Below are 18,566 nucleotides of genomic sequence, written 5' to 3' on the forward strand. Positions count from 1 at the left end.
GAACATTCCCAAGTCCCTCAACCTATCTTCATAGGGCTTGGTCCCTTGGCCCCAGATCATCTTCGTCGCTCTCCTCTGTACCCTTTCAATTTTATCTACGTCCTTCTTGAAGTCCTCCAGAACTGCACACAGTACTCCAGGTGTGGTCTGACCAGTGCCGTATACAATGGGACTATGACATCTTGTGTTATAATGTTTTTGTTTAAATGCTAATAATGACAATGTAGTAATAAACTTTGTTAAATATTGAATAAAGTTAGGATTTGGAAGAGGAGATGAGGTGACTTATTTTGGAATTTAAAGAGGAAGTGAAGGCAACCATCCAGATGTCTATTAATCCATCTTTTATTGTATAAGTATGATGAATAAAGGTAAAGGTAAAGGTATCCCCTGTGCAAGCACCGAGTCATGTCTGACCCTTGGGGTGCCGCCCTCTAGCGTTTTCTTGGCAGACTCAATACAGGGTGGTTTGCAAGTGCCTTCCCCAGTCATTACCGTTTTACCCCCCAGCAAGCTGGGTACTCATTTTACCGACCTCAGAAGGATGGAAGGCTGAGTCAACCTTGAGCCAGCTGCTGGGATTGAACTCCCAGCCTCATGGTCAGAGTTTCAGACAGCATGTTGGCTGCCTTACCACCCTGCACCACAAGAAGCTCTTGTATGATGAATAATGGTTCCAAAATTGTTAAATACAATTTATTTTTTGTTTTCTGAGTGTTTTTTCCCCCCTTGAAAATAAAATTCTAGGTACAGAGGCTTGGCTTTTAAAAAAGAAAAGGGCACCTGGGGATGGAGACAGGTTGCAGGACTAGGCAAGAACATCATGAAATAGTGGAATTCAGAGGCATTTGAAAGAGAGCACAAAATAGGTGGGAAGCTATGAGAGATTTCATGAGCAAGTTGAGAGGAGCAACCCAATTGGGTGAGAGTGTGTCTTGTCGGTGCAAGCTGATGAGTGCCAGGCTTGGCTCCTATGTTCATTGCCCCTCAAGGGTGCCTATTAGCTAGAAACATCTGCTGAGAGGTAAGCACGCACACTGGATACTCAGCCAGGGAAGTATGTGAATCTGCTCAATTGAATGTTCAAGTTGTATCTGAGGACATTACATGGCCATTTCTCTAACCCACGGTTTCCCAACCATGGTATTGTGGTACTGTGTGGTACTGTGAAGGCCCTTCAATAGTACTGTGGCACAGGAGTTTTCAAAATGTTGGCTGGGGAGAACCCTCTCACCCTGTGTCTGCCATTTCCAGCCCTGAACAAAGAGGGGAAAAAGGGTTTTTGTTATAAAAATAATTTCTACCTTTATTGGGCAAATTGACCCACCCCTCCCAAAGTGGCCAGTGATGGGCATGGAGGGGGTAGGAAGGCCATGGCCATTTAAACCTTTGCTGGCTGAGGCTCCTCTCACTTCTTGGGTGTGTGTTGCAGGCAGGTATGGCTAGCTGACATCACATCCTAGTACTTCGAAGCCTGAAAAATATTTCAAGTGGTACCTCCACAGTCAAAAGGTTGAAAAGGGCTGCTCTAACCCTGCAAGAAAGACAGGCATGCTGGTGTTGATCCAATGCAAAGCTTTTAAGTTGGTCAAAATGCTCCAATGCAAAGCTTTTATCAGGACAGACACTCCTCCCCCCACTACCAGAATCAGATATATGGTGAAGTAAAACAGTTGCTTGGTTGATGGCTTTCCCAGGGCCATTGTTCACAATATGGTGAGGTCAAAGAGAACTTTCCAAGTGAGAGGAGGTTGGCACATCCTAGTACAACATTGTTATCCCAGAAAAGAATGGAAAAAAAAGAGTGCTTACACAGACCACTTGTACCTTTCAAGAGACGGTCATCATCAGGCTGGGATCGGATGTGAGCTGTGCGCCCCATTGTGCGGAAGAGAGCAGCATCTCGCCCCCAGTAGTCGCTGTAGAGCCCAGCAAACAATGCACCACCTAGGGACCAGATGCATTCATTATGAGGGTACAAGAATGCCAGCATTTAACATCTCCCACCCCCACCCCACTCTGCACAGCATGAAGCTTTAAAAGCAAGGAACAGCAATAGCCACATTTTGCTGAGCTGGGCCTAACAATTCATAGCTGTAAGACAAAAATTTATTGGGTATTCTGCCAGTCAGTTGACTGAATACATGGAACCAGGTCAATAAATCTACCTGAAAATATATTAAAGGTCAATTAAGATCATAAATGGCTGATGTATCTCTTTTAAAGAAAGGAATTTATCAGATGCCATCCTTAAGAGTGCAAAGGATTATAAGTGTCTTCCTTTTTTGGCCAATAGATGGCTCTCTTGCTCCAGTAACCAAGCAGCACCCTTATCCAAAGGTTCTTCCTGGTTAAGCCCTGTGAATATTCTGTTTCCCTCCTGCTCTATCTATCTCACTTTCACCCTTTATAAAACTCTATGCAAATCTAAATGGAACTGGCCAATGCATCTATCACTGCTTGCATCTTTCCCCAAAGATCTACAAATTTTGTCTGCTGTTGCCATACACGTATGGATTAATTTCAGTTTAAGAATTTACTTAAATATGAAGCACTGACTTGGATAGCCCAGGCTGGCCCCCACCTTGTCATATCTCGGAAGCTAAACAGGGTTGACCATGGCTAGTATTTGAATAGGTGATCTCCAAGGAATACCATGTCCTCTGAATATCTCTTGGCTTGGAAACCTATGAGTTGTCACAAGTCAGATGTGACTCAATGGTAAAAAATAGTATATAAAAGGCAAGATGGTATAATTCTGAATTCTGTAAGTCTAGAGAGTGATCCTGAATACTTTAATGAAGGCTGGCAGCTGAGGCAAACTCAGAGAACTTTACAAGCACTCACTCATGCAGAGTTTTCCCCGAGGTCTCACATGACAGAGAATGGATATTAATTTGAAGAAAAGCAGATTACCAATGAAACAGATGTAAACACATATAAACATAAGAAAACAAATATAAACAGCTATACAAGTTCAAGATCAGTGAGCATGTGAATTCTGACAATCATAGACTGTGACATCTGAAAACAAATGGTTCAGCATAGGCCAGTCACTTTTAGATCACTCTCAATAGTCACTGGTGTCACTTGGAGTTTTCAGACAGCCATAAAATGATACCTGAGAAGGTCAGCTTCCACATTGCAAAGCCAATATTCACTGAGCTTTAGGCCTTGTGAGCAACAGTGTAACATGTATGATGAAGAAGAGAAGTTGGATTTTATATCCTGCTTTTCATTACCCAAAGAAGTTTCAAAGCGGCTTACAATCACCTTTACTTCCTCTCCCTACAACATACACCCTGTGAGGCAGGTGAGGCTGAGAGAGCTCTGAGAACTGTTGACTTGCCCAAGGTCACCCATCTGGCTGCATGCTGAGGAATAGGGAATCAAACCCAATTCTCCAGATTAGAAACTGCTGCTCTTAATCACTACACCAAGTTGGTTCTCAGTCAAAGTGGCAGGAAAGGAGGTGATGTGGTTGTCCCACACATCAGATTAATCTCCAACATTTTCTTCAGGGGCATGCTTGAAGACAGCACACAAATGGGCAAACAAATGTTGAAGAAGTAGCAGGTGTTCATGCCCAGGTGTCCCAATCCTTCTATTTGCAAAACAGACAATGCAAAATCATTGAGCAATATTACAAAGCTGGAGAAAGTAAGGAAAAAGGCAACCATGAAAATTAAGGAACTGGAGCACCTATCCTATGAGAAAAGGGTGACAAATCTTTCATTTTAGAAAAGATATGACTGGGGGTGGGACAAGATAGAGGCTTAGAAAATTATGCCTTGGGTTGAGAAAGTAGGGATGTGAATAGCAGGACCCCTGCCTCTCAGGCTGTTTTTCCACAACTAGTAGCACTGTTCATAGTCTAGGCTTGTACCAAAGCCAAACACTGTTAACTGCTGTGGCTGACTCCATCTTGGAAACCCTCCTCTTCAGGTTTCACTACTTCAGGTTGTACTGGTTAGGAATGACAGAAACCACCTGAAACATGTATTGCTCTCCTCCTTCTCTCCCCCCCCCAGCTCCATTGTATTGCTGATTCAGTGGCCTGGCTAAAACCTGTTTGCCCTGGGGGATCCTTGGCAAATGTCTTAGTCTCACACATCTGACTCATGTTATGCCCCTCTGCAAGGGGGAAATCTCTTTCCCAACCTCAGCAGTTAGACCAATTGAGACATGATGGTTCCCTTTCTTAGACCCATTAACTCCTTTGTCTAAGCCCATCAACACCCATCTCTGGACCTGGCCAGGGCATTGCCCAGCATCCTCCTCCATGGAAAATTCCATCATGTGCTCACCTGGGTTACATTACATAGACCCCTCCCCAAAAACATATCTAAACAGTGGATTCACAAAGTCACCTCGTGCTTTTCTGAATAGGATCCATTAGGAACACCCTTCGCTCTGGTTCGTGTTGCTGCTCTCAGCCTCTCTACTCTTCAAGATCGGTAATTATATTGAAAGCTCCACTCTATTTTTCTCTATATGGCTGATTGCTAGTGTGGTAGATATAGTTTGCCTATTTTATTATTTTCCTTTTAATAAAGACTGTTACTATTTTTATTATAACTATGTGTCTGCTTTCAATACTTAAGGGTATAATCACCTCATAAACATTGGCAAATGATCCATTTCACTATGTTACCACTAGGGTTGGGTGCTTCGGCGCCTGAAGCAGCCGGTCTCTCCCAGCGCAGCGAATGCCAAACCGTGGGGGGGGGGGGAGGGGAGGTGCAGGTGTCAGCGGGACTGGCCTCTTTGGGCACTGAAGCGCCCAACCCTAGTTACCACTTCTCGCTAAGCAAATTCCCCACTGCTGAATATACACGTGTCACAAGAAACATGCATAAGTGCACTTCTGGTCACAGAATGGTGTAGTATATCCCAATCTTGTCATATCTCAGAAGCTAAGCTTGGTCAGTACTTGGATGGGAGACCATCAAGGAAGACTTTATAGAAGAAGGCAATGGCAAACTACTTTGGTTTAATCACTTGCCCTGAAAGTTCATTGCTGGGATCACCAAAAGTCAGCTGTGATTTGATGGCACTTTACACACACAGAGTGGACAGAACTTTTTCTCCCTTTGACAAAATCCTAAAACTTTGGGGTATCTAATGAAGTTGATGATCAGTAGATTCAGGGAGAAAATAAAATAAAGAAAAGAAGAAATGATTTTTTACTCAACAAGTGATTAAAATGCAGAATTTGCTGGCAGTAGATATAGTGACAGGTGAAGGCATAGATGGCTTTAAAAGGGGATTAGACAGACTCATGGACGAAATTAGCTCTATCAGTGGCTACTAGGCATGGTGATTAAAGAGAACCTCCACCTCCATAGTCAATCAAATTTCTGAATACTAGTGCTAGGGCAACATCAGGTGAAGGCCTCTATGGCCTGTTGTTGGCTCTTTGGAGTAATTGGTGGACCACTGTGTAAGATGGAATGCTGGAATAGATGGATCACTGGTTTGACCCAGAAGGGCTCTTCTTATGCTCCTAAAAGGAATATCCTGGACAACCTGCATTTTCTCATGAGCTGTCACTTTCACTGTGGTTGTGTAAAGGGAGGAGGACAATGGCACCAATGTTTCCTGTACACCAAATTATGATAGAACACTAGAGACAAGAGGAAACTGCACTAGATCTTTTCAAACACATCCTGGCCACCATGGATCTGTAAATCAAGGATGGCCAGACTTTCAAATCCACCAAACTGCATATAGCAACCTTTAAAAGTATAAGAGCAACAAGACAGGCTGCCCCTTAAGTAGATAATCTCTACAGCCAAATTCTAAACAGTAACCCAGGGAGGAACTGGGGGAAAGCTCATAATATTATGAAAGATCCTTCCTCTGTTCCTGTAGAACTGTATTGGGTATTATCATTAGATGAAGAACTATCAACTAGAGCAATAAATGTCTTATAAAGGAGCACTTAGCATTTCTTCTAAATTTACATCCTGCCTCAGTTGATTTAAAATATTACAACAATCTGTCTAGTAACCATCGCTCATTCGGATTAATGGTTTTATTTTACTCTCCCAAAATGCCATCTTTAATTTCGTCAAATAAAAAGGGGTTTTGCGGTCATGGCATTTCTCCTCAATGCCCTTTTAAAACCAATGTAGTTACTCCACTTTTCCCTTCCATGTTCCCTTTGAAATTTCCCTCAAAAGTATTTAAATTATACAAAAATGATAATAATAGACCCCTAACAGGAGGCAGGGCCCCAAAGCTCCAGAGATTCCATTTATTCATTTAACTGAACCATCAATTTAAATGAACCCTCAACTCAACAAGAGGCCAGGAAAGTGTTTGCACTGCAAAGGGTGAGGGAAAATCAAAATTGTACACTTTTGAAGAAAAATGACCTGGATGCTATTGATGGACGTTTCTTAACTACTTCTGAGGGTTTACCTCTTGAAGAGCAAAGTGATATAATCAAGAGATTTGAACAATTACAAGATCACCTGATTTAAGTCCAACAAAGAAGCACAATAACATCTGCCAAAAATAATGATAATAACAACAACATTAATAACAAGAATGCAAAACCTACTACATTACATTTATATGGAAACTCTCAACCTAGAGATATGTATACATGAGAACCAGATTTTTTTTGGGGGGGGGGACTTCTTTGCAAAGCTATGGGAGGGTTTAAAAAACTTGTAAAAAAATTATCTCATGATGCTCCACCATCTAAATCTTCAATTCCAATCCTTCTTGAACCCCAACATTCAGATACACTCAATGTTGCCTATTCAGCCAGTCTAACTGAAAATACCACTTCTGATAGTCAATTACAATAGCTATGTAACAAGTCAAAAATTGTAAGTTGGAATGTGGCTGACTGGAAGACTAAATACCTCTTTTCAGAAGTTAATTCCTTTAAAAATATTTTTGATATTTTATTACAAGAACCTTGTCTAAGTAATGCTGTAACATTCCCAAAATATAACACTTTCCTCTAATGAGGCCTAAAAGGGGGGGGGGGGGAAGGGGAGGAGAAGAGGTGGTTTAGCCTGCCTCATATCTGGATTGGAAATGCTGGCCTCATTCTCTCTGATCTCAGCTGTTCTGAAACTACTGATTTTTCCTTAATAGTAATATCAACCGATATCCCTCAATGCAAAATCAACAAGTATTGACCTTCTATTGGTCCTTCCCTTAGGAAACCTATGATAATTTCATTCACCAGTTCTCTGACTGTCCAATTCTTATTACAAGGTGACCTTAATGCTAAAATTGGTCAAGATGATGAGCATCTAGTTAAAAAAACTGTTAGGCTGTGAGCCCGAAGAAACTATTTCCCCCTATCTATATAATAAGTTTTCATAAGATGAGACTGCAGGAGAGTTAGTCATCTTAAACAGACCAAAAGGAATTGATGAAAAGGGAGACTTTATCATTTTAGCCACAAGGGGGACAGTTTGATTGATTATTTCTTCATTGCAGCAGATTATTTCAGTGTAGTCGAGAAAGTCAATGTGGAAGAATATATGGGGGGGGGGGATAATCTCCCAATCTCTCTAGATAGCTACCTGCACCACAAGCATTTGTTCCATCCACTGAAAAGCAGGCATTATATGCTGCTTTCTCTGGTCTTCTGCTATCAAGCTGCGTCACTCCCAAGAATTTTGGGATAGGGAGAGCAAGCTTTTATTGAGCAATCTAAAAAGTTATTACATTACTTCTTCATACTCTTCATTTAATATAATTAAGACCCTATATATATCAAACAACACCAGGTATTTCAAGAAACTAAAAGCTCTAATAGCTGTTTTGATGGTGACTACAAACTCTTAAAGAAATGTGAATTTAAAAGGAACAAGACACTGGGAGTTCTAAGGGAATTGCTGACTCTTAAAGGCCAATATAGAAAAACATTAAACAAGGGGGAAAAGGGAGAAAATCCAGAGGGCATGATGCCTTCTGATCTCGGCAATTAACAACACTGATGCCAGCATTTTTGGAGGGTTATTGATTTCTAGAAATCTGATCTGCATCTTCTGAAAATACCACATTAAGTTATCTGATCACTGTTGAACTCCTCTTTGGCTCACTATTGCCAAGATGGAAGTTATCTCCACGATGCAGCGTTTATGCACAGGGAAAGCTCCATATCTGGACTCAGTGCCTAACAATGGGCCACAATTCTAGCCCCAACCTTTTCTGAGATCAACCATTCTGGGAAAATCCCCCCAATTTGGAAACACTCTATTATTGTACCAATCTTTAAGAAAGGTTCAAAGTCAGAGCTAGTAAACTGCCTTATCAGCCTCTTCCCATCAGTGGGAAAGTAGTATACTTTGTACTTATACCTCAGATTAGAAGAACAGATAACCTCCAATAGCATTCTTTGATGGGAACGAATTGGCTTCCAGAAATGGTTTTCACCTCAAAATCATTGATCTTAGCCCACTTAGCTGTAAAATATAGTTCCCCACCCACCCAGAAGTAAACTATATGTCACATTTATAGATTTAAAGAAAGCATTTAAAACCAGACCAAGGAAAAAACTGTGGGGAAAACTGGAACATACCTCCACTGATAAAAGATTGCTCTGACTAATAAAGAATCACTACTTCTCTTGTGTGACTCAACTCCACTGTGAAGAAAGGGGAGAACTCACTGAGTGTTTTGCCTTGACATAGAAGTGAAGCAAAATTGTCACTTAGTACATTCATTTTTCAATTTGTAGTTAAACAACCTTGCAACTGCTCTCTCTTCAACAGAATTCCATCCTCCATATCTACCCCTCAAAAGCACTAACTATCCTTATGTTTCATTCTCAAGTTGGATTGAAAAAATTTCTAAACTATTTTTCCAAATATTGTAAAATCTGACAAATTTAGGATTAACCTTTCAAAAGTTTTATAGGCTTATCTAAAGCCTAGAAAATTACCTCTAGAATTTAGAGAACTGATAGGACTCAATTAGAACAAGCCCTCAATGTCTCATATCTGGGTGCAGTTTTAGTTCCTTAACTGGCAATCCCATTCTAAATTTATAATAAATAAGATTAAGCCCTCTGTGATAACGATTGAACACTTTTTCTTGTCCAAGGGAGGTAAGTGCATCCCAGGGGATTTGCATGTGTTTAATATGAATTAATTCAGCAGTTCATTCATAGAGTCTCAAATAGGGATCCTTTGAATCAATGAAAATCTAGATCAGCCTCTTTCCCACTTCTTGCGACACATTCCAGGAAATGCCAGATTTGTAGCTGGGATAGTCTTAAGAGTAGAACTGAGGCAGTGCTCTATCAAAGCCAGTGCATGGATGCATGCATTTAAACACAGGCTAAAGGTAATTTTCCCCTCATAGGTAAGGGCAGACTGCTCTATGAGCTTAATCAAGATCAATTCAGTTTCCCTGGATGCAAGGATTGGACAAGAAACTATCTTGTCTTGGTTTAGCAAGGGAACATCATTATTACAACTTTTATCATAAATTATGGATAGCCCCTTTTAATTAAATTACCTGCAACTGATTTAAATGTGAACAAAGATCTCCAGCCTGGAGGTGGACTATGCTGGCTATGGCCAAGTATCTCTACACCATATTTTCCTTAAAGAAATAAAGACTCCTAATCCAATGCTCGAGATCACTGGATCAAAGGAGCTTAAAATTTAAAAGGAATAGATGATCTTTTATTCTTGAGGAAGTGACCAAGGCTAGAGGCAAAGGAGCTAATCTCTTGAACAATGAGAGAAATTGGAAGATTTACAAGAGCATTCTTTTTCCTTTATGAATTGTCCTTAAAATGTAATTACTAAAAACTGAAAGCAAAATATGGATAAATTAACTTACTGGAATATTTTGAAATACAAAACAATGCTACAATGAAAATGTCTTAGAAATTAAAACATTCCCATTCTGACAGAATTATTTTTAATTAAATTGCATATTGGTTAAAAATTGTACTCAAAATAACAAGCCAGGTTCAGGTCCTTTTTGGTCCTGGCCCCTACCTGGTGGAATGAGCTCCCAGAGGAGTTGCAGCCCCTTGAAGAGCTTACTGCTTTCTCTAAGGCCTGTAAAATGGAGCTCTTCCACCAGGTTTATGGTCAGGGCTAGTGCTAGAGCAGGAGATATGGTCCCTCTTGGCATTGGTACTTGAACATCTGTTACTGCACATATATGTTTTATAATAAATATTATCAGGTATTATTAAATATGAAGATACATTTTATTTAGGTTTTTAGGGAGCAGATATTTGGGTCCAAAAATCCTTAACATTTTTATGTGGCATTATTTGTGATTAAAAGCCTTCTTTGTTTCCCAATTGTAATTTTTACCTTATTACAAGTTTATTCATTAGGAATCAAAATCGCATAGCATGGCTTTCCTTTATCATCTGTAAGACATCACAGAAAAAGCCAATGCAAGACAGGGAGTTTTCAAGGCAATCCATAAGCAAATAAAGCTCCAAAACAAACAGGGAATTATATCCCGTCTATGTTAAACACGTTCAGGTCATTCTATGGGAATGCTGAAATGGGCCTCTCCCCCTGAAGGTGAGCAGGAGTAGAGAAAGTGCTTAACTATGGCTGGATTTTTAACTTGAAAAAAGAATATCAAGGATTGTGAACACATTAATCCTTACTGAGGACATTCTCAATAAAAAGGATTTAAAAATCACTAATACATATAATATTTTAAAAGACCTCAAATAATAATTTTCACACTGGTCCCTGAGAAAGGTATAACACACCAGAATACAAATAAATAGTCTATGTGCCTATGACCCATTCTAGCTAGGACACCCTTCTGGATGAAACTTGTCCATTAGGATGTATGAACTTCATACAACCAGAGGGGTGCTGTGTAGGAAGCTGGTTCCCATCCAGAAATGCTTATATGGTGCTTGGAAAGCACCGAGACAAGAAGGGACAACCCTTCTCTAAGATGCAGGATGTGTAGTGGGGAAAGGTCAGATGCCTGCTTGAATAAATTTACCTCTGGATACCAGCCCTGTACAAGCATAAATGCAATATGAAAATTGATCTATCTAGTAAATCTGTCCTTCCTCCTGGAGGCTTGTCTGAGAACATTTCAAAGGTTTGAGCCTGAGTGGTGTGGTGGTTGGGGTGCTCGTTTGAAAGCGGTTGTATCCCAGAACTCCAACTACAATATCAGTCTGGCTCCCTAGCATGTCTGGGAGACCCTGTCCTCATTTACATCAACTTCCAATAAGTGATCAAGAAGGAAATTCAGAAAGACCTTGTGACACCAGGAGGCATTACCAAAGAGAGTGGAGATGAAGGAGGAGCTGGAGTCAAAGGGGCACCTGCCACGGCCTCTCTCCAGCCTGTGAGCTTCTAGATGAAACAGATGGGCCTGGGGGGAAAAAAGCACAGAAAGCATTAAAAATCCAATGGTTTCTGCAATAGAGGACATCATCCAACATGGCGGATCATGAGCTCTTTGAATACTGACAGGGTTGCTTTTTATGCCAATGTAATGGTTCTCCATTGCACAAACACTATGAGATATTTGATTCAAATCTTGTGTGGAGAAGCCCAGTTCTCATTCCACCCTACCCTTGCCTAAATGTAACATACAAAACCAACTGAGTGCAATAATACTTTACATGGCATTTTGATTGTCAAGAGACAATGCTCAGAAGTTAAACACAAACACATCTCCTTTATTCATTTTTGCTATGATTTGAGACAGGGTTATTCCACAGACAGGTGTCACTTAATGTCCACTTAGTTTCCTGCAATTAACCTAATCAAAACCTGTTAAAATAATCTACTTCCTTATTATTGCATCCAGTTAGCTTTGTCAGTGACATTTCCACTTGTATTTGTGTGGCTTTTGCACCCTCTTTATTGGCCTCTGTGTGGAAGCCCCACCTGTCACATTACTTGTGTGAACCATACAAAGTGGGACGTTGCCCATGGCATTTTCTCTTACACTGTACGTGAAAAGAAGGAAACATTGAATCATGCGGCTACTCTACTCCTGTCCAGTTTAAACTGCCTAGCAGCAGAAGCACTTCCAGTCATATCTATGCAAGGCGGAGACTTCCTGAGCACAGCTTCTACTGTGGTACCGTTTAAACTGCACTGTAAAAGAAGCCAAGTCAGCCCCAGGATTCAGCTGGGTTTTTATTTTTCTTGAGTCCATTGCACCCTCAAAAATCCAGTGTTTCTGGATTTGGATAATTCTGTATCCAGATACCTGTGCATTTTTTAGGAATACTGAAATTTGTTCGGGTGCAGTAGACCTGAATGCTCCTCAAAACATATTTTTGAACACCCCTAATGGCAACCCTTCCATTCCAGTAGCAGCAGAACACCACTAGCTACACATCTTTCCAGCAGCTGCATCACCCCTGTGCATCTCACACGTTTTGGTACTATTCCATATGGAAACATAGCTTATGGAAACTGGAGTTGCTGCAGTTACAACTGAGGAGTTGCTTGGGTCATAGTCTATTAAAAAGAATTGCTTTGATGCCTCTCTGAGCAGCAAGCACTGGGAAAGAAATCACATAGCAGACCAGGAAAGGATAATGGTGACATTTTTTTTGTCTTTAGGACCACATGATATTTTAAACCAGCAGTCTTCACTGACATAAGAGGAATACAACATAAATTAAGTTAAAATGAGTAACTGGAAATGAAAAACAAATTCTACTGTGAGATACTCAGAATATTGTTAAATCAGAATATAAGTTCTGCAAAATGACAACATTCTTTGAAAAGAAACAGTAGCATTTTTTTCATATTTGATTTTGCAGGACTGTTTGAACATTTTGCAGTAGACGCTCATAATCTTTGAAGCAACATTGCTTTTTATGTAACAGTATCATTGGCCATATTTATAGCACATTTTTTTCTTGGTTGGTTGCAACATTTATGGTCCATTGACACATGGTGCTCAAGATGGAGGCAGTTTTCCCTCTGTGCCTCCTGGTATGCCAGCCCTACCTCTGATGACAGGGGACCTCATGTACTCATTGATCTAATAGGTACAAGCTTTGTTTGTACAATTAAACTTTAGATTAAATGCAGAATTTCTGCTGCATATGTCATTCTCAATCAGATCAAATTATATGTCATAGACCTATTATACATGGTGGCAGCCATGCCGGGCTGCTGCTGTTCTGTTGTGGCAGTGCAAGAAGCCCCACCATTCCCTATGTGTGCATGGGAAGGGGTTCCCCCGGTATACATGGGTCACCCGGCCGCAATGGCCCCGTGCACACAATGACCTGTGAATGCAACGCAGGGCCAGAAGCGCTGGGAGCGCTCTCCAGTGGTGGCAGGGGGAGCAGGGGCATGGAGCCCCCACTGCATGATGGCAGAGCAGCATGCCACTCTGCCACCACAGTAGGGTGGGGGAACAACCCTGTCAGCTCCGCAGAGCCGCGGAGCTGGCAGGGGCTAGATAGGTAGGGATGCCACAGGTCAGGGAAGGACCTGGACACAAAGGCCCGGCTCTTCCGATTATGCACTAGGCAAGCCCAATCTAGCCCTTGCTGGCACCCACAGCAGACGCAGGAACACAGAAGACTCCACGTTTCCTTAACATGGGCCTTCCAGTGGCCTGGGTTCGGCCAGGACTTGGCAGAGCCCGGGTTGGCATCAACATTGGGTATAATTGGGGATTTTCCCTGAAGTCCTGTTGCTGCCATCTCAGGCGTTCCGCCCCATGCAGAATCGGTCATAGTGATTCATGGGCTACCCTCTGGTATCAGTAACTGGATTTGCATGCAGGCCTTTGACTTTCATATATGCAGGACAGCCTTTCTCCCTATGTTTCACCATGACAGCTTCGCTCATCTGAGCAGGGCCATCTAAAGATGCAACCCTGCAAATAGGCAAAATCAACAACTACCTGTATATATACATTCCCATTATACAAAAGTTTTAGATACCTTGAAATATTCATCTCTAAAAACTTAAATAAAATGTATCAATATAACTAATAAAACGTTGTGGAGTCATATAAAATGGGATTTTATTAAATGGGCAAAGCATAAAATTACTGTGACTACTCAAGTTGCAATGATTAAAATGTCCAGTCTTCCAAAGATAATTTTTTAAATTGTATGTGTTACCTCTTCATATCACAGATAAGATTTTGAAGGATTGGCAATTAAAATTAGAACAATTTATTTTTAGCTCTAAAAAGCATAGAAGAGCAAAACTCCCAAGGCATTCAAAAAGGAGGGTGGGGTATTCTGAATATCTCCTCTGTTTTTCCTTCTCCAAGGAAACAGGTTGGCTAGAGTTATACATATTAAATTTTAAAGAGATGGGAGGGGGGATTTCACATTAATGGGGGATTTTAAGACTACTGTTACCCGCCACAAGCCTGTAGGGAGTGGCGGGAAATAAATCTAATAATAATAATAATAATAATAATAATAATAATAATAATAATAATATGCTAATGTTTTCATAAAGAATTAAAATTGAACTCACTTTCAATCCTCCACGGCCCTATATTGGTATTGAGGAAATGGTAAAGGGTATCATATCCTGGGGTTTCTGTATTGACTCCCATTCAGTACCATCAAAAAAATTTCCAGCAAAAAATTATGGTTCCAGGTGCAGAGATTATTTTCTTAATCAAATAACATTAATTGACCCAAATACTACTCTCTTAAATAATAGTAGTCAACTCTGGATTAATGGAAGGATTGCTGAAGGAATTAAATTGCTGTGGAAACATCAAATTTTAAGGAGTTCCCCCCCAATAAAGAAATTAAAGATCAAATAAATAGACCATTAATCAAATTTGAAGAATTAATTAGGAATTAATTACTAAAGGGAAATTAATTACTAATATATAATTACTAAAATATAAAGGATACTAAAATATAAATGATAATATTAAATTAAACAGGGCTAGTTCTATACTAGGTTTTATCTTTTCCTGGGTTATTTTAGTAATCTTTGCAAATATTAATTTCAAAATTTTGCTAAAACTGGACAAGATCACCAAATATCCCTATTTATTGCAACCTCTTCAATAATTTTTACTATCTGATTAAGTGGATAAGTCTCTGGAATAAAAGACCACCTTTGAGACACCTTTAATGAATGCTCTTGTAAGCCTCTTGGGATTGATTTAAAAGGAAAGTGTTGGAATATTTGTACACAGTCCTTATAATTAAATTTACTATTCTATTTTCCAATTATTTTAAAACATCTGTACTGGAGTTTTTATTTAGTCTTTTTTTCTTTTCCTGGTTTATATATTTTCAGGGTTTTTGATAGTTGGATTGTCACTATAACATGGTATCATCTTTTGGATATGATGTTATTTATCAATGAGAACACCCAATGCAAACAAAAACCACTTAGCAATTTTCTTGTAGTCGCAGCTAGTATGCTCATTTCTCAGTGTTGGAATAATGCTAATGGGATATCCTTGGATAGGTGGCACAATAAAATTAAAAAATATAGCACAAGAACAATTAACACATAAGATTAGATTAATTCTTGGGTGAACAAAAGAAAGATAGTTTTAAGATAATTTGGGACAAGTTTGTAATTTATTTAATGGAGTTTCCAGACTACAGCTCAATAAAGAATTTCCTTTAATGGGTGGAGAGCTTTGACTAGTTATATTACAAGATACATTTCTCAGATCAAATAGCACTGAAGTACATTATGTGCACGTGGGGGAGATCATCTGAGCTACATAGATACATATGGGATGCCTGGAATAGGAATGATTGCTGCTAAGTAGCATGATAGATGTGTGAGCAAAGACTCCCCCCCCCCAAAAAAAAGAAAGTGAGGGAGAAATGCCAGTCTTTTGAGAGACAAAAGTCCTTAGGAGAGTGAGAGTGGAAGGTAAGGAGGAATTTGGTAAATGTGGGATGCAACTTCATTCTTATAAGACTGGGTAACTTAGTTAACTTGAAAATGTTCTGCAGCAGTTATCTGGCCAAATAACTGTGGTGTGGGATATAGCTCAGATGGGGATGAACAAAGTTAAAGGGGTATGGATATTTCCCTGAAGGAATTTGATTTAGAATGGCCAGATTTAATTAGGTTTCATCACTACATTATTGTGCTCTCAAGACACTGTAGTTTCCAAAAGGCAGTCGTTATTTATCATAGGGTTATTACATATCTTCCCATTTCTGCATTTTGCAAAGTGGGTTTTCACTGGCAGATTCCCATGTTGCTGGTCACTCAAGAAATTACAGCATTAACAATCCCATCTGGATTTATGACTTTCCTTGTGTGCCCTTGTTAATGTCCCTGTCAGTTCCTCTCATACAACAGAGGAGTGTTTAGGAAATCTACATTTTGAAACTATCATCCTATATTTCGATGATATTTTCCAGTTGTTGTGAGGAATACACAGAACATCTGGATTTCATCTTTACTTGATTTGATTAGGCCTGTCGAAACTCAAAATGAGGTGCTTCCTCTTCAAGAAGACAGTGCATTTCTTAGGTGCTATCTAAAACCAGATTGCGGTACAAGAGTGTGGCTATTCATACATGCATCCCATATTTGGGGAATCGGGGGACACAGATCAGTATATAAGAATGAAATAAAGGTTTTCTCATAAAATAATGAGATGGTTGTTCTAAACATCAGTTTTTATGAACTAAAATGGACAAACTGAAGGAAAGATAGAAATGCCATTTAAAAGGCAGTAGGTGGTAATATATTTGCCAAATCGAAATAAAAACAACAAAAACATTAAAATATCTACTTGGCTAAGTCCCAAACATTTTTTTGATAATTAAGATGTCCGCTATGTCTCACTCATGGTAGGAGGAAAGGACAGATAGAGATCTGCAGGTTGAATGTTACTTGAAGAATGCAGGAAGAAGGACTCAGTGGAGGGAGGCAAAGAGAATGAAAGCTAAAAGAAGGACACTTGGGCATCTGAGAGAGACCGTTATGCAATGCGATTTGAGCAAGTGTCAGTTTAAACTTGAAAGGGAAAGGGAAAGAGGGAGAAGTCCCCCTTTTTGTCTTTCCTTGACTCTGGGGGTGGTGGTGGTAGAGGTTGAGGTAGAGGCACCAAACTTGAAGCTTAGCTGCTGGAGCTTCTCCTCAAAAGAACTCCAAAGTAGCAAAGTGGTTGGTCCAGGTGGTCCAATTTTAGGGGCACCAAACAGGGTGCCCCCTTCCAATTGCAGTTATTTCCTATGAGAAAAGAAACTAATTCCCTGGTCATTATACAAAATAATGGAGGATGGATGTGGGCAACCTCTTTGAGTGCCACTAGTATTGGACCACCTAGTCCAATCTTTTTTGCAACTTGGTGGCTCTTTTGAGGAGAGACTCCTGCAGCCACGCTGCAAATTTGGTGCCTCAACCTCAACCCTGCTCCCCCCCCCGAGCCCAGAAAATACACTTTTGAAATCAACAAATAGTTTCAAAACTGAAAGAACAACTTATAAGAGAAGTTAAGAGAAAAAAACTGCTTATGAAAATATTATGAGTGATGATACAAAACATCTGTTAGGTAAAAATCTATAAACTATTATTGCAGTATGATTGTGAGACAGAACAAGGTAAAGGTTGTACGATTAAATGGGCTCAGAATTTTGGTGAGACTATAAATATGGATCAATGGGAAGCATTATGGATCAATGAACTGAAATTTGCTGAATGTCAAATTGGTATAAAATGTTTTTAGATGGTACCTTGCCCTTAAAGATATAGCAAGAGCAACTAAGAATTACAATGGGAAATGTTGGAAATGTCAAGCTATAAATGCAACATTTTATCATTGTAGTGGACTTGTCAAAATTGAGGAAATATTAGTTTATGGTTCATAATGAGATGCATAAGATATTGATAATTAAATTTGTACTAAATACAAAAATGTTATTAAATATGGTACTAAATAATATTACAATGTATTATTAACTTATTAAGTATATGGTAACAGCATCAAGGATTTTGTATGCATCAATATGGTATTTTGTGTGTGTGTGGGGGGGGGGGGCTTGGATTAGCTGAATGCACACCGAAACCTAGATCCAATTGACCCAGGATGAGCCATCAAGGAGACATTTTACCAGCATTTTACATCCAGTTCTTTGCTGATATGTTAACACTTCCCCACCTGGAAATGTTAGGTGAACTCACCAGAATTCAATGGCAGTGACCTTCAAACTACCCAGTCAAATTTAAATGTCACTTTCTTGATCCAATCAAGTTCCTGGGAAAGTGAGTTCCCATGTCGAGCTATGGATTTTTTCTTTATAAAAGGACTAGCCCAGATCAGTGAAAAAGTTTCCAGGTTCTCCCATTAGCTGGATACCCCTGCATCCACTTTTGAGGCTCCAATTATTCTTCCCGATACTCTGCTACGGTTTTCTTCAGGTGCACAGCCTTCTCATGATCCTCCACTTCTCCCTTACCTTGGGGATGGTAGTATCACCCTTCTCATGTTCCTTGCCCATTCTTAATATGGGTGATTGTGTTTATGTCCATGTGTGTGTTTATTAGACGGGACAAGGTGGTTTTTTCTTAGTTTTACTTATGGTTGTATTTGTGGTCTTAAAGGTTTGCAATTTTAGTCTGCCTTTAGTTGAGCGTCTGAGAACT

The 18,566-nt window shown here is 39.8% G+C and overlaps 1 protein-coding gene across 4 annotated transcripts in view; it reads right to left on the minus strand.

Annotated features, from left to right (window-relative positions):
* Nucleotides 1-18,566, minus strand: part of SEMA3E (semaphorin 3E) — a 136,702-nt gene that overhangs the window by 27,499 nt on the left and 90,637 nt on the right. For all 4 annotated transcript variants that reach the window (XM_077337859.1, XM_077337856.1, XM_077337857.1 and 1 more), the window contains 2 exons: nucleotides 11,262-11,355; nucleotides 1,828-1,947 (listed from right to left, as the gene is read on the minus strand). In XM_077337859.1, the coding sequence (XP_077193974.1) occupies nucleotides 1,828-1,947; nucleotides 11,262-11,355 (214 nt within the window). The remainder of the gene's footprint in view (nucleotides 1-1,827; nucleotides 1,948-11,261; nucleotides 11,356-18,566) is intronic.

The sequence above is a fragment of the Paroedura picta genome, chromosome 5, assembly GCF_049243985.1.
Source record: "Paroedura picta isolate Pp20150507F chromosome 5, Ppicta_v3.0, whole genome shotgun sequence".
NCBI lineage: Eukaryota > Metazoa > Chordata > Lepidosauria > Squamata > Gekkonidae > Paroedura > Paroedura picta.